Here is a 25223-nt window from a genome sequence, read left to right on the forward strand (position 1 = left end):
GCGGGCCGGGCTGGCCCACTTGGCCCGCCAAATGGCCACACAACACCCCCCCAAACAGCTCTCACCCTCACCCTCTGTCTCGCCTTCGCCCTCACCTCGCCCTTACTCACCGGTCGTCGCCCTCGCTCATCCTTGCTCGCCGGTCATAGCCCTCGCTCGCCCTCTATCTCGCCCTCGCCCTCACCCTCGTCTCACCCTCTGTCTCACCCTTGCCCTTGCCCTTGCCCTCGCCCTCGCCCTCGCCCTCGCCCTAGCCCGCGCCCCTTACTCTCGCCCTAGCCCGCGCCCCTCACTCTCGCCCTCGCCCTCGCCTGTGCCCTCGCTTGCTCATTGCCTTCTGTTGCCTAGCCTAGCTAAAGGTAAGTTTTTGTTTTAAAAAAATTTGGTGGCGGGCTGGGCTGGCCCGTTTGGCCCGCGGGCTCGTGTAGGGCCAGCAATTTGCTGGCCCGTTTTTTAAGCGGGCCAATTTGGCCCAACCTGCTTGGTCCGCGGGCCACTTGGTGGCGGGCCGGGCCAGCCCGTTTGCCAACTCTAGGTGAAATCATCAATTTCTCATGTTCAGTCCCATGTATATACACATATATATATATGACAGATACTGTTACATATGTCCAACTATTGACCCAATTTGCTAGCACCCGGAAGATCCCGCAAGAGATCACCCAGCATGTGATTCCGTCAACGGCAACGTCTTCAGCTGCAACAAACCAGCAGGTCCTCGTCTTGGGCAACTGAGATAGGAGGAGATGAGGTTAGCACCCAGGAGGATAGGAGGACCCACCGAGCACTGGCATGGATGAAAGACTTCGTGGCTTAGGTGTGGGAGGATTCGTGGGACAATTATGAGGGGTGCAAGGCACATGCAGATCCACCCACGTTCATGCTTATTTTTATTGCACTTCTATTTTCTGTATTTTGGTTATTTCTTTCCTTTGTTTCAGCGTCTATTTAAACCATATGTAGGACTGTGCTTTTGGGGAATGAGAATCACCTTTCAAGTTTCCTTATCTTTTCTTTCTTTGGGAGTTAAGTGTTCAATCAAAGAACACCCAAGTTTAGTAACAACTGTTGCTCTCGTTGAGAGACCAGTAAGTCCTTGACCGTGAAGGTGCAAGAATTAGCTGAATAATTAGCAGCCTCTCATGCTGAGAACCAGGGAAAATTCACTGGGTTGACCCGCCAAATGCAACAGTTACAAAAGTGCCTGGCCAACATGGATGGTTGAATCGAAGAACTCCACCAAAGAGTGCCGCGAGTAGAGCATCAGGGTCCCCCTATACATAACCCAATACAACAAAGAGTGCCCCACTTGGAGCATCAGGGACCCCCTATGCAGAACCCAGTATTGACGCACCACTGGAGAACAGAGTGAATCTCCGTCTGGTGCGCTTGGAGGTTCCTAAGTTCAATGACACTAACCCTAATGATTGGTTGTTCTGGGTAGAGTTATTCTTTAACTTACAAAATATTCCAGAGATTACCCGCCTTCAGCTTGCAGGTTTTCACATGAAAGGCGTTGCCTCAGCTTGGTAATGCGCGTGTACTCGAACAATTTGTTGAGAACATGGCCCGAGTTCAAGCACGCACTCAAGCAGCGTTTTGGAGTATTTTCGTATGTAGATCAGATAGGAGAGTTATCTAACTCTCACAGACAGGCACTTTGAAGGAGTACCAGGATGCCTTTGAAGGATTAATGTCGCAGGTAACAGAGGTGGATGATACCAATGTTAGTGTATGTATGGCCTAGATCCAAATTAGGGGCGGAATTAGGATTTTTTTATCTAGGGGGGCTTCAATTTTTTTTTTTTTTCCCAAGCTTCACCAATAGAAAAAAAAAAAAGATAAAAATGAGAATTTAAGGAGTTTTACATGCATATTTAATATAATTTATTAATTAAAAACAAAAAAATATATTAAAAAAAGAGTAAAATACAAATACCTTATAAAACTACTTAAAACTACAATATGCGATTCTCTAAAAGATAAAACTTATCAATAAGTACCTCTATATCAATATCAAGAGCAATCTCCCTCTCTATGTAGATAGTCATGGTGTTCGCTAAGAAGTCATTCTCAATTTTATTGCGAAGCGATATTTTGATGAGTTTTATCTCTAAAAAAGCTCATTCTATTGTTGTTGTAGAAACTAGAAAAGTCAACACTAGATGAATCAATCTATCAATCAAGAAATAATGATGTGACTTCTTTGTTTCAACCAACATCCAACATAATTGAGGAAGAGTATTCAAATTTTGAAACTACAGATGCTAAACAACATCAAACTTGTAGTGATCCAACTGTTTACTCAAATCTCTTATCTCTTCTTTATTAAAATCCAAAGGATAAAATTTCTCATCTAGACCACAAATAGCATCTATAGAGAATTATTTGAAACCATTAATAGGATTTAAAACCTCACATAGCTTAAGAAGTTATATTATTTTCTTTGCAAGTCTATTATTTAACTCCATCAACTGATAATCTATTACAATATTGAATATCTGAAAGTGATAGTAGTCCTCCATTGTAATATTATTTTTCTGTTGATAAGAATGTCTTGTACCATTCATATAACGATCACTTAAGTCAGGCACATCAACATCATTACTTTTACAAAATTCAATCACATACCACATAAAACTTTTCCACTAATCATCACACATCCCTTGAAGAAGTTGCTTTGTACTTGAGACCAAATTCATTGTATTCAAAATGTTTTAATTTTTCTTTTGCAATGCTTGACACAAAATATCATATTTTTCCAACACTTCATGTATCAACAACAAGATAAATATAAACTCAAATATTTTCATAACTTTCAAGGCACCTTTAGCCTCCTCACGTATACTATTGTTCGGCCCCTCATTAATAAGTTTTGCAAGAAGTGTACAAGTAGAACCAAACATCTCAAGCAATCTTTTAACAGAGACAAAATGTGAACTCCAACGAGTAGCTCTAGCTTGTTGCAAAGTACAAACCCGATTAACTCCAATACCAGTTAAAACTTCTTCTTCTGCTATCAAATCAACAACTTTATCCTTTCTAATTGATTTTAATTGAGAATGACGCTTAGCAGAAGCACAAACAAAGTTAACAATAGAACTTAATGATTGAAAAAATAGCCACACATCATGTACATCCTTAGCTACTGTAACTAAAGCTAATTGTAGTCGATAAGTAAAACAATGAATATAATAAGTAAATGGGCATTCTCTAAAGAATAATGCTTGCATTTCGTTCCATTCCCCTCGCATGTTACTAGCACCATCATACCCCTGACCTCATAGATTTGTAACCAATAAATTGTATTGGCTTAATAAAGTACATATCTCTTTTTTCAAAGTCAAGGCATTTGTATCTTTAACATTTACAACTTCAAAAAATCGTTCTCTAACAAATCTATCACCATCAACATATCTTAAAATAATAGCCATTTATTTTTTATGTAATTCATCAATTGCTTCATCAACAAGAATGCAAAATTTAGCATCTCCAATTTCTTCATGAATTTTATTTCACACACAATCAGCAATAATTTTCAATATCTCTTTCTAAATATATGGTGAAGTGTACTTAGAATTTTTAGATGCATTTTCTAGAATAACATCATCAATTTCTTTGTTTGCTCTTCCATGCAATTTGATTAATTCAATATAATTCCCACGATTAGTAAACCCAAGAGACTCATCATGACCTCTAAATGCACAATCTTGCAATGCTAACCACTTCACACTCTCTATAGAGGTCTTTATCAGTAAACGGTTATGTTTCTTTTCTTTTTCAGTCTATTAATGTATCATTATCTCAATATATTGATTTGGATTTCTCAAGTTTTCTCATTTTTTCATAACAATGTTATGCAGTGAATTACCATCTCCTTCATGTTTCTTCAACAGACAATCTTTACAATGAACTCTCTTCCAATTTTTTAACCCCTTGATTGTAAATGTTTCAGGCTGTGATGCATTACTTTCAAACAGGTAACACGAAAACAAAATGCACTTTCCTTATTCATAAAAAACTCAGGCCATGAATGTTTTGTGAACCAAATGGATTGAAATCGATAATTTTGAGCCCCAAATTTTATATAAGGATACTCATAAATAGGTTGGCACAGTCCCATATCAATATATGTTCTCCGAACCTCATCTTGTTTTTCTAATGGATATTTTGATATTGAAATTCACTTTTCAAGATTACGCTCATAATATGAGGCCTTACTTTCAGATGGTTCAATAATACATTCATTTAGAGGCTTGGATCTTTTAGTTCTAGATGGTGATATAGAACTTAAAGAATGAGCATTGTAGGGACCATTTGGGTTACTTAGTGAATTACCATTTATTTTCTTAGTAAAGTATTGGAAGATATTTCGTTTCGGCATTTTAATAGACTGTATATCACAAATTAAAATCACAGTTAACAAAATTCGACTATCTAGTTAGGGTAATTCAAATATTGAAGACTAACGAAAAATGGGTTTAACATACAAAAGAATGAGACAAATTGAACAACTAGATATATAGATATGATTTTTTTATTTTCAGCCAAAATTGAAAAACATACTATGAGTTACCAGACTCACCACCGAACACCATGACTAGTGGTTTCCAGTAATCAGAGATAACCAGTCAAAACCCTTAACCCCATCGACTAATATACCCAAAAACCAACAAGATCCAACGGCTAGGTCTCAATAGATCTAAACTTAAACTTTCGATCAAATTGTATATACATATATCTATATCATTGATCTATCATCTATACTAAAAATAACGCTTATAAAATTAAAAAACTTACCTTCTTGTAGATCGAGATTGTTTTCACGGTGAAAATATAGTTGGATTCAAGAACAAAGGGTTAGATTTGACAAAATCTGTGAGTCACAGAACTGCTTTGCATGAGAATGAACGAGAGATAGAGAGAGGGATTTTAATAGAATCTGGATTATGGGAAAGATAAGAAGGGTGAGGGGAGATGGGCTGGGGGGGTTGGGATTGGGCTGGGCTGTTGGGGGCACTAGGCTTGGGACTTGAAATAAAAAAATATATTTTTTAAAGTATAAAATCTATTTTTTTTTTAAATTAGGTGGGCTTTAACCCACCTTGCCCACCCCCTGCCTCTGCCACTACATCCAGCCATAATAAGCATACTCAAACTCAAAGTGTCGGGAACCTCACTGCCACGCCTTGGGTGACACGAAGTAGTACAGTCGTAGTTCTCAAGGAACTTTATCCACCGTCGTTGCCTCTCGTTCAGCTCCTTTTGCGAGAACACATACCTTTGGCTCCTCATGATTTGTGATCACATCAAATGTCTCACTATATCGGTAGTGCCTCCATAACCTCAAGAGCACATACCATAGCTACCAGTTCCAAGTCCTACATCAGGTAGTTCACCTTATGCCTTGGTGTGATCCATACACAATCACTCGTTCACGCAACCTAAACCCTTGAGCTATCACAAGTTCTCCTTGCATCTAACAAATCATCTTCATTTGACTCACCTCACGAGTCATGTCATGAACACAACTATTTCAGAGAGTTTTACCACGAACCCCTGACAACAGTTTGCCAAACATCTTTAGACAGTCTAGGGATCCTATCACAGTGCCTTGGTCCCTTAGGACTTGGATCCTAATTAAAACATAATAGTCACGGTGTTACTTAAACTTTGGCATCTGACCATCTCCGTAGTTCACTAAGCAACTCTGACTCATGGGTCCTAGACCCATACCGCGAGTCAGCCTAGTTGCTCCGGTCATTAGTCACGAGCTCATTACTAGTCTTCTGTCTTGGTTCCTAAGATTAGATCTGTTGTTACATGCCACACACCCATGGTGTTATCGTCATGCTAGTCTGCTTGAGACTCTCATCCTGTCTCCGAGAGTTACAATTGACCCTATTCCTGTCACTTCTGGTATATCTTTCAGTACCAGCTCAAATCTCCAAATCTCATGGATCCTTGATCCTTTTTGGAGTTACATTTACTCAGGTTACCTAGCTTTGCTTGGATCAACCTTTTTTCAAAACTTTTGGTTTGTCTCCTAAAATCTATGAGGACGTCCAACTTTTCGGAACTTCCTAAGCTTATGGTGCTTATGACAATCGATTTTTTTGACCTCATGTTCACTGACATGGAGCCTCATGCTCTCATCACCTTTGTTATGACCTAGCAACAAATCTTAGTCACAACATCCATCGATGTTCCCTACAATGCCTCTCAGGATCGCCAAAACTCATATCCAAAGAATTTGGCGTACAACTAGTGCTTTCTAAGAGCTCCCAACATTATCCTCAATATTCCTCATGTGTCTCCCTATCTGAGGGCTATACTAGTACATCATCGATAAACTTAATTACCAACTCAACTTTTGACGCAAGCTGGTGCATTGATCGATCCATAAGGCAACATCAAATCACGACTCAAACGCCTATTTCGGAATGTCTCATTCCTTTATCTTAAGCTCGATCGTACATCAATCTTAAAATATCCCAGCCTCTTGCAACTGGTTAATAATTCATCAAATTCGAGGTAAAAGATATTAATTCTTAATTACCACTTCTTCAAAGCCTGGTAATTTTCATCCTCAATCAAACCACACACAGCTAATCATCCAATACTCTCAAGCTATCATTGGCAAATTCTTATTCATCATTAAGAAATATTCCCAACAAATCTTCCGAGAATATATCCTGGTATTTTTCTTATTACCACAATTTCCTCACAGCTTTTCATTGACTGCAAGTGCTTGTACCACATATCAACAGGCTTTCTTATATCCATAGTTTGTTGCCATCACTTTAATGATTGTCCAGCTATATCTCTCACGATCTTCCCACCCAGGCTACCTAGACTAATTGTCTTGCCATACAAGAGTTTCATTCTCCAAAATCGAAAACCTCGAATCTCTAATCGATTTAGGTCTACTAAGAACGCAACTTTTCCTACTGCGACCTGTCATCCTGGCACATTTGCCCTCACTTGTTTCTCTCAAACATGTCAATCGATTTACAATATTGTAATGACAACAATCCATAACCACTTCACTAACTCGAGTGAGTAGGTACTTATATCCCTTATGGTACTCCAGTCCTCGCTGGATCATAACTTTCATTGTAATGTCCGGCTTTTTCGAGCGTTAAATAACTTAGTAATTTCATGAATATTTTTTTTTTCAATATAAACCATTTCCCGACAATCCCGTTTTACCTTCCCAGCATACTAAACAAGAATCAATAAGCTAAGACAGGTAATCATCATAAATGTGGAAGCTTAAAATCGAAACCTGATATGGTACATAACTAAATTCACTTAATTATAACATAAGAATCTATATCATCATATCATCAAATACTTAGATACATAGAGAGTTATCTGTACAATATGACGATTTCTCAAAAATACATAATTATACATGATCTTCAATATAATATAATCTTCTAACCATGGTTAAAGACGTATCCTGAATCCACATGAATGAGCATATATCGGAATAACTCATCGAACCCATCGGCCACGTCATCAATCATCTCCTTGCCATAGCTGCAAATCCTAACTGGAACGTTTGAATGTTCCATGGGTATAACCTGATTAGAAGATGAATCTTCTAGTGAGGGTTTAGAAATATAATACATGAATACATAATGTAATAACATAAACAATCATATGCCCTAGTGTAACTTTCCTGGCTCACCAGCCCGGCACGGAACCTTAGGCAGAATCTCGACCTACTTTCAGGATAATACTAATATTGTTCCATCATTTGCCCCTGGGAAATTTCGGCTACACTATCGGGGCAACAACCCAATCCCATGCACGAGTATTAATATGCCAATAATATCGTGTCATGCAAAAATTATGACTTTCCATGCAATATGACAAAATGATCATAACTTCAATAAATATCATGCATAATGAAGCAAACATGTCATATTTAGGTTCTCAGGACAAAACCACTCACCTTAGCATGAAGTTCGAAATACCTCGAAAAATGTGAATCACCTCAGTTTGCGTGCCAACCTAAAAAATAACGCAATCATCAAGATCCTTGGCCAAATCAATTCCTGGCCAATAATTTCCAAGGAAAAATCAATAATCTAATTTTTCACACTTTTTCTTATTTTTTCTCTATTTTTCATAGTCATAACTTCTTCCAAAATTCAAAATAAATACCTACTCAAGTAATTTCTTGACATAGTCTTTATGAAAATGCCTAAAATAACATTTATAACCTCCATAAATTTTATTGGAATGTTTCGAAACCTCTTCCTATTTTTTTCTAATTAACTCTCCTTTCAAAAATTAAAAATAATTATTTTATCTTGAAATTTCCAACTAAAAATTCATACAAGCAAACTATTACTTTTTCCTATATTTCTGGATATTTTTTCAAAATTTTATCAATCTTATTTCTATTTTTACTCTATTTTCTTTTATTTTTAATATTTAAAAATAATAAAAATTACCTTCGGTCATCTTCTCTAGCGCTGGCACACCAAAAAATTAAACTTACTATACCAGAAGATAGCATACCTTGATTTGATCATCTTGGTCAAATTTGAGCTTGAAACAACACCCGCAAGACCTCCCTCTAAGAAAAAATCAGTCTGACTCCAGTGGGATTCAATTTTTCCGATGAAGTTCCGATCACCCCCAATATGAACTCAAAAATTCCTCAAAATTTTCAGAAAAGATCCTCACCTCATGGGAAACAAAATCCCTATGATTTAGTTCCTCAATTTGTTCAATAACGAGGTCGATTTGAAGTTTAAATCTTGCAAAACTCTATGCCACCATATCTTCTATTTATAGCCAAATTCGAACCCCAAAACAACAGATCTCGAGCAACCCAATGCCTCTGATGTCTCCTCTTGCCCTTAATGAGCCCAAAACCCACCACAATTTGCCTCAAAAATTGATTTACAGTGGATAAAAATTTAATTTCTTTCGTCCAAAAGTTTGGTCATTTTTGACCAAGCCAGGGCTGATTGCTGGCCTAGGCTCGAACTAAGAGTATCCTAGGCTATTTTTCTTGAGTATTTTGCCACCAAATTCAGTGATGTGAGGTGGTGGATGAAGTGTGGTCAGGCATGGCAAAATTGCTCGTTGTGCAATTTTGCAAAATTGCACTTTAACCCCAACTTCTTCCAATTTTAAACTTTTGGTCCTTTCCTTGAAGCCCCTGAGCTTCCCAATATTGCTATTCCGACCTACAAGTTCTATACTTTCCATTGCATCCCCAAAGATTCCGAAAAAATGTCATTTCGACCTCCCTCCGGTAAAATTAAGAAATTTCACGTAGGCCCGAATCTTCATTTTGGCCGTAAATCCTTTTGTTTCTTCCTGAAACCATTGAAGGGTTGTCCTACATACCGAATATGAGCCCCCTTAAGATTCTGTTGACTTCCCAGAACTCTCCTACGATAATTCGGTTTTGCAGCCTGAATTATAGCTGCATTTTAGTTGTATCGAAAATCATTCCTGATTCAACTTCTCTCGATGCCAAAAATCATTTCTCAAGATACTCATTAATGCCTCATCATCTTCCTTTAGCATATCGGCTTTAGGGTACTCCCTTTAGTTGATTTGATCAATTTTTCGGGTTATTTAGATACTAATCTTCCTCGAAATTTTATTTTCTTAATAAAACGCTTATTCTCCAATAATCCCAATTTATTGGGTATTACATTCATAGCTTAAGAGATTCAAACTTTTATTTTCTCAACGACATTCCTCAAGGACCTACTAAATCACTTCTTTGAAAAACTTTGATGTCTCATCACGAATCCTTAGATTCTCAATGGCCCTTAAAATTAATCCTTTAAGGAATTTTCTAAGGAATCTCAAACCGATTTATATCCGAAGATCCCAAATCAGGTCACGATATCTGGTTACAATCATTTTCCATGGTCTTGATTTCTTTGCTACCATGGCTCTCAATCTATCATTCGTCATAGTGCTTTCAAGTTCTTCTCGTCGGGTCAACCACCGACAATTTTACCTAATTATGTAGCCCCATTTGGCACACTGAAACGTAGTCACAACCTCTGTTGACTAGGTTTCCTCATCACTCCTTTATGGTCGATACGACTTATCAAGCAACTCTTGCCTTTTTGGTACCCAAACTTTACTTTGAACCAAGATTGTCATCTCACAACTCATCATCAAGACTTTAGACTAGCCATGCTCTACTATCCGAAATCTCATTTATCGAGAATCCACTGCCTCTCACATTTCTTTCTTCAGATCCAGCCGACTATCGGCACATAACCATCAAATTAGTTCCTCATAGGCACTATATTTACCGTTAGCCAGCACACAAGTTGTCATCATCAACTCAGTCACATAGTAGGCTTACCCCTACACCATGAGTCGACCCTCACACGAGTACACCTTAGGTGAAAATGGCCTCGTCGTAGTCCTCCAAGAACTATCATTCATTGTCGTTGCCACAAGTCTAGCTCCTTCTGCAAGAACATTCATTCTAGGCCCTCTTCACCGGTGATCACATCACCACATAGGTAAGGCCTATAGGGCTCACGAGCATGCCTCGAATCTACCACGTCTATTTCATATGTCAGGTAGCTTTTTCTTTGCAACCCATATCTTTCTTTGAGGTAATTGCAAACATGACCATCTCATGATCTCACTTTAGCATTGTCATACTAGACACCGAGGTTAATTTACCTTTCAAGCCTCATAATGTTCGTCTCATCGTCAACTTGCAAGATAACCACGAACCTTGATGAAATTCTTTAAATAGGACACATGGTCCACATTCAAAATATTACTTGCTTCTTTCTCCTTAGATTGCGTCTCCACAATACTACCCATCTCTTTTGGGTCAATTCCCTAGGCTTCCAATCTCGCTCATCAAGCTAGGGGCACACCTCGCACCCTAATCCATTGGAACTTGGACCCTATACAAGGTGCAGACCCTACTGTATTGTCACAGATCTTCAGCATCTAATCGTCTCAAAACAGTTTCCTATGATGTCTTAGTCGATGAGTCTCTCATACCTTACCGTAAATCATCCATCAGCCCTCTGCACGTGGGTCCCTAGATCCAGATCTGTCATTGCAAACACCGAACTAGTAATGTTATCACGCTGCTAGGGTTCCTTGTTGTGACGCCCCGACCCCACTAACGGGTGCCACCATAACCTATATTACAACCCCGACCTTCTCGAAGGACAGTTATACCCCTGCCAATATAAAACTTTAAAATAATATGGGCGCCCTGGGTGGGGTCCAAGCTTTGCCGCCTTCGACCAAATGAGAGCTTGGGAGTTAATTGCGAGGACAGCGGAAACTCACCCGAGCCTCATACCTGATTAGGCCCTTGGAGCATAAGTCCAATTTCAAACAAATATCAACAAGCCCAATAAATTACTTCAACCACCAAACATAATTAAACATATCTCAGTTTTCGGTCGTAGCCGACAGGTACATGCTCCCTACCCTACTGGGTTTACTCATAGTGGGAACCTTAACTTGGTTCCGGTTTACTTCAGATAAAACCATAACCGACACTCATAGTTAACAGACAGTGGTTATATTACATTATTAACATTTGGGGTTAACCCACACCCGCACGGTTAACAGTCACTGCCAACTGGCGGCTCATCTATCAGCACCACCTTTCCCTTCTCGGATCCCGAGCCACCTGTTGGGTTAGTGAAAAATATAGGGGTGAGTCCAGAGACTCAGTAAGGGTAATATGAATTGCAGTAAATTAAAATACATGACAATTATAGAATAATGTGAAGTGCATCATGCATGCAGGCCTTTCCACCTCACCCTGATCCAGATTTTGGTGGCCCTACTGATTTCATTTAGGACCCTATCTCAAGACTCACACGGCTCAAATCTACAGCCCCATGCCTAGACACTTCTCACACAGTCTAATACAAGCCATGCTAAAATAGATTTACACACAAAACATATTAAACTCTTACCACACGTTAACCACTTGATTTGCGTCGGTTTCTCTTTCCAATTTTCTATACAATTATAAAATAAAATAATTCAATTAAACGTGCAGTTAATTTTAATTATCATCGATACATCACTAATTAATTTAGCTAAATATGCGACTAATTTATAAATAACACTATTAAATAAATTTAAAATTTTTTTATACCTCATGTATATACACGAGCAAAATTTTGACGTGTTAAAAATGACAGAGCGTTGCAGCATTGAAATCACTGTTATTTATAGGCACCTGAAGAAGGAAATTCAGCCGAGGGGTGAAGGATTTTAGGCTGCAAGGAGCCCTCAGACGTTCCCACGTGGCAGCAAAAAAAGTGGGCAAGATGGCTGGGCAGGAGAGGGCCACGGCCGCGCCACGTGGCGTGGCCTGAGCGTGCGCAAGGCCGCGCGCGCCCGCGTGCATGGGCGCCTCCAAACGGCTCCGTTTGGCGCCCCAAGTGGGTGGAAAAAAATTCCACCCCATTTTTCCTCCCCCTCATTCGATCCCTGGTTGCCCAGCTGGCCCACCGCGCACTCAACCAACTGGGCTGGCTGCTTCCTTATCTATATAACTCCCCCTATTAAATTTAAACCAATTCTCAGCCCATTTCTGGAATTTCCACTTTAACCCCATAACTTTCAGAAATTAATACATTCACCCAACACCTCATTTCTCCTTATTCCATTTATGCCCTAATTTTTTCCAAAAATCCACCAAATCATTTTATTCTTTCATTATCTCCATAAATATTTTCAAATAAGATAATTAATTATCCTAAGTGCCCATTTCCTCAAAACTATACATTAATCACCTTAAAACCCATAGATTGATTATTTTTCAAAGTCAGGGATGTTACACTTGTCTTATCTTTGCGAGCTATATCAGTTGCACCACTGCCGCCTCATCAACTAGCATAACTCATACGTCATCACTCGATCATCTTCGGCCTCTCACCTGACCCAATCCCTTGGATCCTTATTCTACACATCTCATTTTCAGAGTCACTAAATGAACCTTAAAAATACTTATCATCCGATCCTAACTCATCGGGTAGGCTATGCCACATCCAACTAATCATTCATGATTCGATCATCCTTGATAACTACCAATTATCCTATCATTCATTGTAAAGATTTTGACTAATGACCTCAAATCAAAAGTCTCTAAATCTCTCGGATCCATAATCATGATTACCATATCAACCTTACATTCGAATCAAATCATCGGACCCTAACTTTCATAGCTAGATCATTCCGACCAACTGTTCTATCGCTTAACAATGTTAGATCCTCAAATTAATAACATATAGGACTTCAATCGACAATCCCCAAATCTCTAAATAGGTATTTCCATTCTACAAACCATCAGTCTCTTTTCCCCCAAGTCACCACTTAAGGTTTCTACTAATTGGCTCTAACTGTATCAGATACCCTTAAGTCTCCAAATTGTTATTCCTAAATCTCCAAATAGGGTTAAGCTATGAGAATCCTCAACTGAAATAACAGTTAATCTCCAAGTCAGACTTTTTTCTAAGTCTCCAACTAAAATTTCGCTCTGATACCAACTATAACGCCTCGCTTTTCTAGAGCGTTAAATAACTTAGGAATTTTGGAAATATATATTTTTTTTCAACAAAAACTCAATATAAATCATTTTTCGACAATCACATTCTACCTTATCAGTATACCAAAATAAAAATCAATAAGTTAAAACATGTTATCATCATAAATGCGGAAGGTAAAATCGAAACTTAATATGATATATAATCAAATTCACTTTAATTATAACATAAGATTATGTACCATCATATCTTCAAATACTTAAATACATGGAGACTCGTTTCCGGAGATAATAACTAAGCACCTCTAGTACAATCAAATGATACCTCAATATAACCAATAAATACCTGAAACAACATTAAACAATATTACATGATCGATTTCTCAAAACATTATTCATAAATAGATCATAAATTTCTCAACATGACTAAAACATAATCGAATCTTCTTGAAGAAGCAAAATACCGAAACAACCTTCCAAACTCATCGGACATGTCACTTCGTGCCGCTACATCTCAACTACTCCCTTGCCTAAGCTGCAAGTTTCAACTGAAACATTAGAATGTTCTAGGGGCATAACTCAATTAGAAGATGAATCTTCTAGTGAGTGTTTAAAAATAGATACATGAATGCATGATGCAAAAATATAAACAATCATATGCCTTACTGTAACTTCCCTGGCCCTTTTGCCCGGCACAGAACCCTATGCAAAATCCTAACTTGCTTTCAGGATAATCTTAACGTTGTTTCATCAATTGCCTTTGGAGAATTACGGCTACACTATCAAGGCGATATTTCATCCCGACACGAGTATTAATATGCCAATAATATCATGCCATGTAAAATTCACGATTTTTCATACAATAGTATATGAACCAATATAACAAAATGATCATAACTTTCATAAATATCATACATAATATAAACAAAACATATCACATATAAGTTTTGGGATAAAATCACTCACCTTTTGCACACGGTTTCAAACTCCTCGAAAAACGTGCATTGTCTCGATTTTGCATGCCTAACCTCAATTTTCGTGCTAAACTTCAAAATTTGCACGAATCACTTCACCTCAAGCCTCAAATGAACCTATCCATCATTTTATTCAAATAAATATTAAAATCTATTTTTTCATAATTTCTTTGTATTTTTCTCCCATTTTTCTCACTAATATTCTAAAATAAATATCTACTTAAATATTTCACCAAATATTTTTCCACAGACATTCATAAAATATTTCTCTAAGAATATTAAAAATATTCCAAAACTTGCCTAGCTTGAAAATTAAATTAGGATCCCAGCCCTGTTAGAACTAGTTGAATCTACTCACATCTATAAATTATTTATTTTATTTAGTTGATGAGCTGAGAATTAATATACAATATTAAGCTGCGTTTTCTTTGCATTTCAATTTTTAGTTTTAAGTTTTGAATTTATTTTAATTTTTTATTTTGATAATTTATTTTTAAAAAATTGAAAACGCATTCTATTTGTTATTCTGAAAAATTATTTTTCAAAATAGAAAACTGAAAATTACGTTTATTTTAGAATTTTGAAAAAAAAATTATTTTCACTCACTATTCTCCTTTCTATTTAACTCACTATTTTATTTATTTATTTTAATAAATTTCAATACTATTTATTTTACCTTATCTATAATTTTCATGCATACACAAAATTAATAATCAAATACAAATTAATAACCAAATACACAAAATAATCAGATACAGGCATAAACAAAATAATTAAATACGCACATACACAAAATTAATAACTAAATACACAGTATCAATCATCCAACGCATTGATAAATAAAAAAAATATCAAAATCTCACAAACCTACTTCTAGAAATTTGGTCTCCACTTTTAAGATATTCCAATCCAAAATTCAAAGAAAACCCACAAAGAAACCATGAAGCAATCATCGGTCACGAAGAAACCCATACCATCACTACTGCTGCTCGTCTTCATCGCCGTTGCTGCTACTCATCGGCACTGTTGCTACTGCTGCTCATGACCATTGTTGCCGCTGCTATTGTAAGTTTTTCTTTGATCAATTCAACATGCCTCACGTCTGGCCCCACCGAATCTGGTGGTCGTTGATGGCCGTTGGGAGGGGGGGAGAGATGGTCGCCATCGGATTTGTTGTTGATGGTTGTTAAGTTCACTTGCTGCGGATGGTTCTTTTATAAATTTTTTTATTATTTTTAAAATTATATTTTTAAAAATAGTAAAATAAATGTATTTTGAGTGTTTTAAAAATTAAAAAATTAAAATAATCTGAAAACAATAAAAAAAAAAAAAAAAACGCAACCTTATTCATCATTTCATTGTTGTCAGACATCTATCTTAATCATGCTTAACATTATTGTTGGGACTTGGCAGGCATGGGAGAGCTTGTAATGTAAAGCCCCAGCAGGAGGCCCACCACGACAACCAGAACAATGTTCACCACCATCCGGGGCTTGCTCCCTATCATCGTCACTAATGTCTTTGTCCACTCGCCAATTCTGGCTAATGAATTTCCATTTCCATTTCTATGCTTCTGATCATCACTTGGCTTTCTTGCCTTTCCCACCACTGCTCCATCATCTTCAGCAACAGTTCCTTTCATTTTCTCATCCGTTTCCTTCTGGGCCGCGGCCATTTTTGATTCCTCTTTCTGCTTCAACGGACGATCTTCCAAAGGTTTCGCTCTCCCATTATTATTTGATCCCTCTTCTTTCTGCTTGGGCTGTGCCTGTGCCTGTGCCTGTGCCTGTGCGTCAACATGTGCGGGCTTCTCAGCTGATTTTGAAGTCGCAGGCGATGTTGATTCGGCCCCGGTCGGCTTTGCTTTATCAGCCACCTTGACGATTAGTTTCGCATCCAGATTTTTGGGGTGCCGTTCGGGGAGCTCTATCGCATATCCAGTCATCTCGAGAACTGTTGAATTAATTGCACAAACAACCACCACCATATTAAGCTTTTATATGTAATTAAAGTACTGATAACCATTATTTTAAAAATCGGACTGAATCGGCCGGTCGGACTAGTTTAATCGGAAACTAGTGGCCTATCTGATCCGATTTGACATAAAAGGTCAAATCTCTTTTAACCTGATCAAAATCCGATCGGATTGGACCAGCGAACTAGAAATCGGGTTGACCTCGATTTTTTTCACCCTCTTACTTATTTTTAAATTTTTAATTCTTAATTAATTCTTTAACAACATATATAACAATTATATATAAAATATTAGTCGTATATTAATTAATAATAGCATTTCTCATAATAATATATAGAATATTAGTATTTTAAATATATATTTAATATATATTATTTAATTATAAAATATATATATGACATCATCCAATCGGATCACTTCGGTCTAACCGATTGGACCAACTGACCGTGACCCAATTAATAGGCCGGTTCACTCTCCGGTCTGATTTTTAAAACATTGCTTATAACTTACTCGAAAACCTTTTAAAACATTGCTTATAACTTACTCGAAAACCTGTAGAGATTAATCAGCCAAAAATAAAATGGTTTGATATTGATATATACAACTAGAGTAATTAATGAGGATCATGACCCTCTTTTTTCTGCTTGGGTTGCGCCCGTGCCTCAACATGTGCGGGCTTCTCAGCTGATTTTGAAGTCGCAGGCGATGTTGATTCGGCCCCGGCCGGCTTTGCTTTATCAGCCTCCTTGGCGATTAGTTTCGCATCCAGATTTTTGGGGTGCCGTTCGGGGAGCTCTATCCCATATTTCTGCATACCTGTTGAATTAATTGCACAAACAACCACCACCATATTAAGCTTTTATCTGTAATTAAGATACTTATAACTTACTCGAAAACCTGTAGAGATTAATCAGCCAAAAATAAAATGGTTTGATATTGATATATATACAACTAGAGTAATTAATGAGGATCGTGATTCCAATGTTTGATGATGGTTTAGGAAAACAATGGTTGACTGAAACTGAATGATATATATGAAAGCAATAGCATACGTGTAACGGCCCGCCTCCCGGAGCCCCCGCTAACATAGAGGATCCGTGAGAGGGTCATTACTAAAAATGATATCGAACAATGTGGCACCTACAACACACACATAACCCTTTTTGAAATCATAATTTTTCTTTATTACAACATCTCATCATAATCTTTACAAACCATTCATCAGTTGGGCCCACCTGGACTTACATAACATGCGACAAACTCTGAAAACATTAACCTTATTAGGACACGATGACACCCAGGATCTAGGTTCGGGAGAGCTCTGCACTTGCTACCATGACATGTCAATCTGAACCCAACCTCGATGAACGTACCTGGAATGATGTTAAAAACAACGTGAGTCGCGAGACTCAGCAAGCTCTAGAAAAGAAAGGCTGAGGGCTTAGGATAGGACTCTTCCCATGACACCCCATGCAACTCATGCCAATGCAACCACACCATGCCATGATCCACATGTACCTTACTTCTACATGCATAACATAAAGTTAACTGCACATAAGGAACCAGGGGCCCACATAAGTCAAACATTGGCACCCGGGTCCCACATACAAACCTGTTGTAGCCTAACATAGGCTACCATATCATCATTCTCTTAGACCAGCCTTTTCCTGACATGGTCGGCTTTTCCTGACATTCAACTTTTGTCTTTTCCTGATACTTGTTACATACTTTTCCTGATTCCCATCATATTCTCATGTGTTCATCATGTCATACATCACATAATCATATACTTCCGCGATCTTGGTCTTCCCTCGGGCCAACCCCGAGCTAATATCTAAGCCGAGCCGAAGCTCACATGAGTCGGTACTCCCGACACCTGGCACGGTACTCCCGTCCAGAATAACAATAACATTAGAACCATGCAATGCAACACATAAGAAATGCAAGGGCTTCCGTAGCATAAACGTGATGACAAGGCCCCCATAAACCAAACATCAGGCCCTGCTACGCCCACACATAAGAATTCACACATGCGACATGCTCTAAATGCATATGCTCATCTAGGGTACCCAAATTGGCTCTTGGACCAACCGGGTCATGTAAATGTTCACACATCCCGTCACACACAAAGCATGTCCCCACGTGAATGCAACCCAGCCCTTTGTAGCACACACATCATGAAATGCACAAACCAAGGCGGGAATCTGGAGTACCAGCTCTTCAGGCCGTCTAGCGCTTATCGTAACAATCGATGACTGGCGCCCATACATCCAGCCATCAACTGCCACGACCCACGGTCAACAGTCAGTGGCTTTGTACCCATACCCTTAGACACACTTACTGACATTATTGACTTTATATCTTCCCAGCTTAACTTTACATAACATTTTTCCATAACTCATAACTCCTCATGTACATAACCACCTAACATCATAATACCATTCTTATTACTTTTCATTCACATAAAGTCATCTCAACATACATAATAAACTCTTTAACACATTTTCTTAATTCTAACCATAACCAATTTCTCTAAGAACCTAACCCCAACGGGTCCGGCATCATTCCCAAGGAAAGCGGAGCGATACGAAGCTCCGTGACGGTTGAAATAAAAGACGCCATGACATCCTTACTTAGCTTATCCCATTAACAATAAACTCATTAATAAAATAAAAGTCATAAAATGGTTACTACGCGGATTATTATTATTTGTGCGTAGAACCGAGTCATGGTGAGGGAGGGTTTAGAGTAGAAGAAACCTCAAAGACTTTCAAGGGAAATAAATAACGCGAAGAGAGGGTTAGGAGCTTGCCTGAAAACGGCTGATTTCAGCCTCTCTTGTGCTCCCGATGCGAAGTAAAACGTTTCCTATCAAATAATACAACCGTGACTTAAATCGGTTAATTCTAACGCGTAAACTGTATAATCTAACCGTATAAAATTCATGATTTAAACATATAACACTTATATAAATTTTACCCACTTACCTGAATATTTTAAATACCAAAATCCCTTAATTTTTCCTCACTTTTCCTCCGTTTCCCTGGCTGCTCGCGCCCTTTTTCTTCTCCCATTAATTTCTCTCTTCCTCTCTCTGTTGTGGAGCAAAAGTAGCCGAAATGGCCACTGGAATGGCCTTAAATTACCTCCAATACTTGTTGCCCAAGATTTGTCTTATAAATATCATCTTAAGTGGCTTTTAAGCCACAAATTGATATGGCTATGGATGCGCCACGCACAGCACACACAAACACACATATATATATATATATATATTAATTAATTAATTAGTTTAATTTAATTTGATTTAATTATCTCTTTTATTATTATTATTATTATCTTATTATTATTATTATTATTATTTCTATTATTATTATTTTTGCCACTATATGTTATTTTATTGTTTTCATTAATACTTTCAATTAATTTAATTAATCACCTTAATTTCTTATTTCTTTAAAATATCATAAATGAATATTTCTCAAAAATTTCTAAATATTCTAAAATATCCACAAACATCTAAATTAATTATTTTTAGTTGTCTCCAAATTTTTGGGATGCTACATTTCTCCCCTCCTTATTAGAATTTCGTCCTCGAAATTCGCATTCGGTCCATTTCTTTAAGACACACTCGTAACTCTCATAAGATTAGTCAACCTCACTTCTGAGACATTCCATATGATCATTTTCCAGTATCTCACTGGGCATCTTGCGTCACTAAATCATCCTCGAGGTCTCGTTTTTTTTTTTTTTTTTTTGTACCGAGTCAACTATCAACCTCAATTTTCTTATAGCACTAATGACTTCCAAATCGTCTTATTACTCACTTCAACTATAAGGTTGACCCTAATTTGGCGCACCATTATACACCTTGCCCACCGAATTCCCATTTGGGAGTCCTTATCGACCGCAAATTCCCTTAGGTGGGTTCTAATATCCAACTTTTGCTTATTGGCTCACATAACACTTCTTATTATAGCTTTCTACTGGCAATCACTTTTGTTACCATGAAACCACCCAAGCACATCCTTAACAATCTATAACCATTTATCATGCACCTAGCCTCTCACTTATATCCTATCTTCCATTAGGGCCGTAAGCTAACACTAATAGGGGCGCAAACGCCAAGATCAACCTAGACGTTGAGCACGTACCTTGAGTGGGGTTTATTCCTACCATTTACTCGTGGCTAACCTTAACACCCACAGATCTTTAATCTCGCAACGGTGCCAACTGGAAATCTATTCCTTGTATTCCTAGCACCTCTGGCCCTCAAGCCGGTAATTTTCTTTCCTTAACATTAACTTCCTTATGTAGCAACCATACTAAGAAGTCCAGATTATAACTAATCGCACCTCGAATACCATTCTAGCCATACGACCCATGTCACGCACCTAACTCTACTCGATCGTCATATGTGTGCAGAGTCTCCTTCTTTAAACTTAAACTTGCTCTGATACCAAACTGTAACGGCCCGCCTCCCGGAGCCCCCGCTAACATAGAGGATCCGTGAGAGGGTCATTACTAAAAATGATATCGAACAATGTGGCACCTACAACACACACATAACCCTTTTTGAAATCATAATTTTTCTTTATTACAACATCTCATCATAATCTTTACAAACCATTCATCAGTTGGGCCCACCTGGACTTACATAACATGCGACAAACTCTGAAAACATTAACCTTATTAGGACACGATGACACCCAGGATCTAGGTTCGGGAGAGCTCTGCACTTGCTACCATGACATGTCAATCTGAACCCAACCTCGATGAACGTACCTGGAATGATGTTAAAAACAACGTGAGTCGCGAGACTCAGCAAGCTCTAGAAAAGAAAGGCTGAGGGCTTAGGATAGGACTCTTCCCATGACACCCCATGCAACTCATGCCAATGCAACCACACCATGCCATGATCCACATGTACCTTACTTCTACATGCATAACATAAAGTTAACTGCACATAAGGAACCAGGGGCCCACATAAGTCAAACATTGGCACCCGGGTCCCACATACAAACCTGTTGTAGCCTAACATAGGCTACCATATCATCATTCTCTTAGACCAGCCTTTTCCTGACATGGTCGGCTTTTCCTGACATTCAACTTTTGTCTTTTCCTGATACTTGTTACATACTTTTCCTGATTCCCATCATATTCTCATGTGTTCATCATGTCATACATCACATAATCATATACTTCCGCGATCTTGGTCTTCCCTCGGGCCAACCCCGAGCTAATATCTAAGCCGAGCCGAAGCTCACATGAGTCGGTACTCCCGACACCTGGCACGGTACTCCCGTCCAGAATAACAATAACATTAGAACCATGCAATGCAACACATAAGAAATGCAAGGGCTTCCGTAGCATAAACGTGATGACAAGGCCCCCATAAACCAAACATCAGGCCCTGCTACGCCCACACATAAGAATTCACACATGCGACATGCTCTAAATGCATATGCTCATCTAGGGTACCCAAATTGGCTCTTGGACCAACCGGGTCATGTAAATGTTCACACATCCCGTCACACACAAAGCATGTCCCCACGTGAATGCAACCCAGCCCTTTGTAGCACACACATCATGAAATGCACAAACCAAGGCGGGAATCTGGAGTACCAGCTCTTCAGGCCGTCTAGCGCTTATCGTAACAATCGATGACTGGCGCCCATACATCCAGCCATCAACTGCCACGACCCACGGTCAACAGTCAGTGGCTTTGTACCCATACCCTTAGACACACTTACTGACATTATTGACTTTATATCTTCCCAGCTTAACTTTACATAACATTTTTCCATAACTCATAACTCCTCATGTACATAACCACCTAACATCATAATACCATTCTTATTACTTTTCATTCACATAAAGTCATCTCAACATACATAATAAACTCTTTAACACATTTTCTTAATTCTAACCATAACCAATTTCTCTAAGAACCTAACCCCAACGGGTCCGGCATCATTCCCAAGGAAAGCGGAGCGATACGAAGCTCCGTGACGGTTGAAATAAAAGACGCCATGACATCCTTACTTAGCTTATCCCATTAACAATAAACTCATTAATAAAATAAAAGTCATAAAATGGTTACTACGCGGATTATTATTATTTGTGCGTAGAACCGAGTCATGGTGAGGGAGGGTTTAGAGTAGAAGAAACCTCAAAGACTTTCAAGGGAAATAAATAACGCGAAGAGAGGGTTAGGAGCTTGCCTGAAAACGGCTGATTTCAGCCTCTCTTGTGCTCCCGATGCGAAGTAAAACGTTTCCTATCAAATAATACAACCGTGACTTAAATCGGTTAATTCTAACGCGTAAACTGTATAATCTAACCGTATAAAATTCATGATTTAAACATATAACACTTATATAAATTTTACCCACTTACCTGAATATTTTAAATACCAAAATCCCTTAATTTTTCCTCACTTTTCCTCCGTTTCCCTGGCTGCTCGCGCCCTTTTTCTTCTCCCATTAATTTCTCTCTTCCTCTCTCTGTTGTGGAGCAAAAGTAGCCGAAATGGCCACTGGAATGGCCTTAAATTACCTCCAATACTTGTTGCCCAAGATTTGTCTTATAAATATCATCTTAAGTGGCTTTTAAGCCACAAATTGATATGGCTATGGATGCGCCACGCACAGCACACACAAACACACATATATATATATATATATTAATTAATTAATTAGTTTAATTTAATTTGATTTAATTATCTCTTTTATTATTATTATTATTATCTTATTATTATTATTATTATTATTTCTATTATTATTATTTTTGCCACTATATGTTATTTTATTGTTTTCATTAATACTTTCAATTAATTTAATTAATCACCTTAATTTCTTATTTCTTTAAAATATCATAAATGAATATTTCTCAAAAATTTCTAAATATTCTAAAATATCCACAAACATCTAAATTAATTATTTTTAGTTGTCTCCAAATTTTTGGGATGCTACAATACGTGTGTGTGTGTGTGTGGGAAAAAATATATACTTATTGGAGGTATATCGACTACAGGAATCACTCTCCCATAATTCTTTGATCCGTCTTCTTTCTGCATGGGTTGTGCCTGTGCCTCAACATTTGCGGGCTTCTCAGCTGATTTTGGAGGCGCAGGCGAATTTGATTCGGCCTCAGCCGGCTTTTCTTTATCAACCACCTTGGCGATTAGTTTCGGCTGTGTGATGACCAGTGCGTCCGTCTGAAATTCAGCAGTCACTCTGCTCAAGTCACCGTTCTCCGAAGCTGGGTATTCCTTGGCGACCCGACTCCATTTGTTGTTCGCAACCTGGCGTTCTCCGCTGACCTTGAAGAGCCGGTTGGGGGTTAGCTCAAGCCGCAGCTGCGACTGTTTGAAACCTGTTGAATTAATTACACAAACAACCACCGCCATATGAAGCTTTTATCTGTAATTAAGGTACGTACTTATAACTTACTCAAAAACCTGTAGAGATTAATCAGCCAAAAATAAAATGGTTTGATATTGATATATACAACTAGAGTAATTAATGAGGATAATGATACCAATGCTTGATGATGGTTTAGGAAAACAACGGTTGACTGAAACTTAATGATATATATGAAAGCAATAGCATATATATATATGTTTGTGTGTGTGGAAAAATAGATAGTTCTTTTACAGGGTCAAATATAAGATTGACAGACAAACTTACAAAATGAAAGATAAAAGATTAAAATGTCGTCACTCACATTGTATTGAAAAAAAATACAATATAATGTGGACGAAGACATTTTAGTTTTTTAACTCCATTCTGTAAATCTGTCAATCTATTTGACTCTCATAATTTTCCAAAATAGATACCTGGTAGATATATGAGTAGCAGTTCTATAGCGCCAAGATCAATCACTTTGGTTTTGGGTTCAAAATTTTCATATTCTGGGCGCCCGGCTGTTAATAATTTCTCCAATCTCTCCATCTTATAAGCTATATGCGTGCGTGCGTGTAGCTTTTCTTTCTTCAATGAATTTCCCGATAAGATCGACGCTAAGTACTCTGGGGGAAGTAGAGAAATGAAGAGAGGTGAAGAAGATGTGGTACGAATGATTGGTTTTGTTTGGTTATGTGTATATATAGTTTCTGGCTGGCTGGCTGGCTGGCTGGTTGTTAATTTTTCCACACACAGGCGCACACACACATTAATATATTCTTGATGTTCTTGCCTTTTCTTTTCTTTCTTCCTTCCTTTAGTTCTGCACATCTTTTGCTTGTTCATGGTCCTCAAATATTCTCTGTTTGTTTCCCAGGAAAACCTACTCTGCTGGGACTGTGTATGCTTCGACTGGGGATCTTGTAGGTAGGATTAACGGTCCCCTCCCGCATGGGCAAAGTCAAGATTCTTCAGTTTCTTCTCTCCACTGCTTTAATTTTCTACATTAATAATGCCTTCTGAGTTTCATTTCATTTTCTTGGCTAACCCCTCCCTCTCAATTTCATATTCCAAACAATATTATTGATTTATTTATCCTTAATAATTAATGATGTGAATATATATGATTTTATACAGAAATAAAGTCGTTTAATATTCTTTATTCTGTATAAATATCAAATTTTCCCTTTCTATAGACATATGCAGATATGCTTCCCTAGATTACTTATTTGAGGAGCCACATGGTCTTAATCTTAGAGAATTTAGGTTAAAAAAATTACCAAAATGCTTTCATAAATTTAGTTTTTTAAGTAAGATACATGGAGTATATT

At 37.9% G+C, this 25223-nt stretch overlaps 1 protein-coding gene across 1 annotated transcript; it reads right to left on the reverse strand.

Annotated features, from left to right (window-relative positions):
* Window positions 1–15854: 15854 nt before the first annotated feature.
* On the reverse strand, window positions 15855–25125 carry LOC127796433 (protein RESTRICTED TEV MOVEMENT 2-like). The gene is made up of 4 exons (XM_052328582.1): window positions 24327–25125; window positions 23498–23863; window positions 17117–17302; window positions 15855–16464 (listed from the first exon to the last, which is right to left on the reverse strand). Exons 1-4 carry the CDS (start codon window positions 24736–24738, stop codon window positions 15905–15907), a joined length of 1524 nt encoding a protein of 507 aa, XP_052184542.1. The 5' UTR covers window positions 24739–25125; the 3' UTR covers window positions 15855–15904.
* Window positions 25126–25223: the final 98 nt, after the last annotated feature.

The sequence above is a fragment of the Diospyros lotus genome, chromosome 3, assembly GCF_014633365.1.
Source record: "Diospyros lotus cultivar Yz01 chromosome 3, ASM1463336v1, whole genome shotgun sequence".
NCBI lineage: Eukaryota > Viridiplantae > Streptophyta > Magnoliopsida > Ericales > Ebenaceae > Diospyros > Diospyros lotus.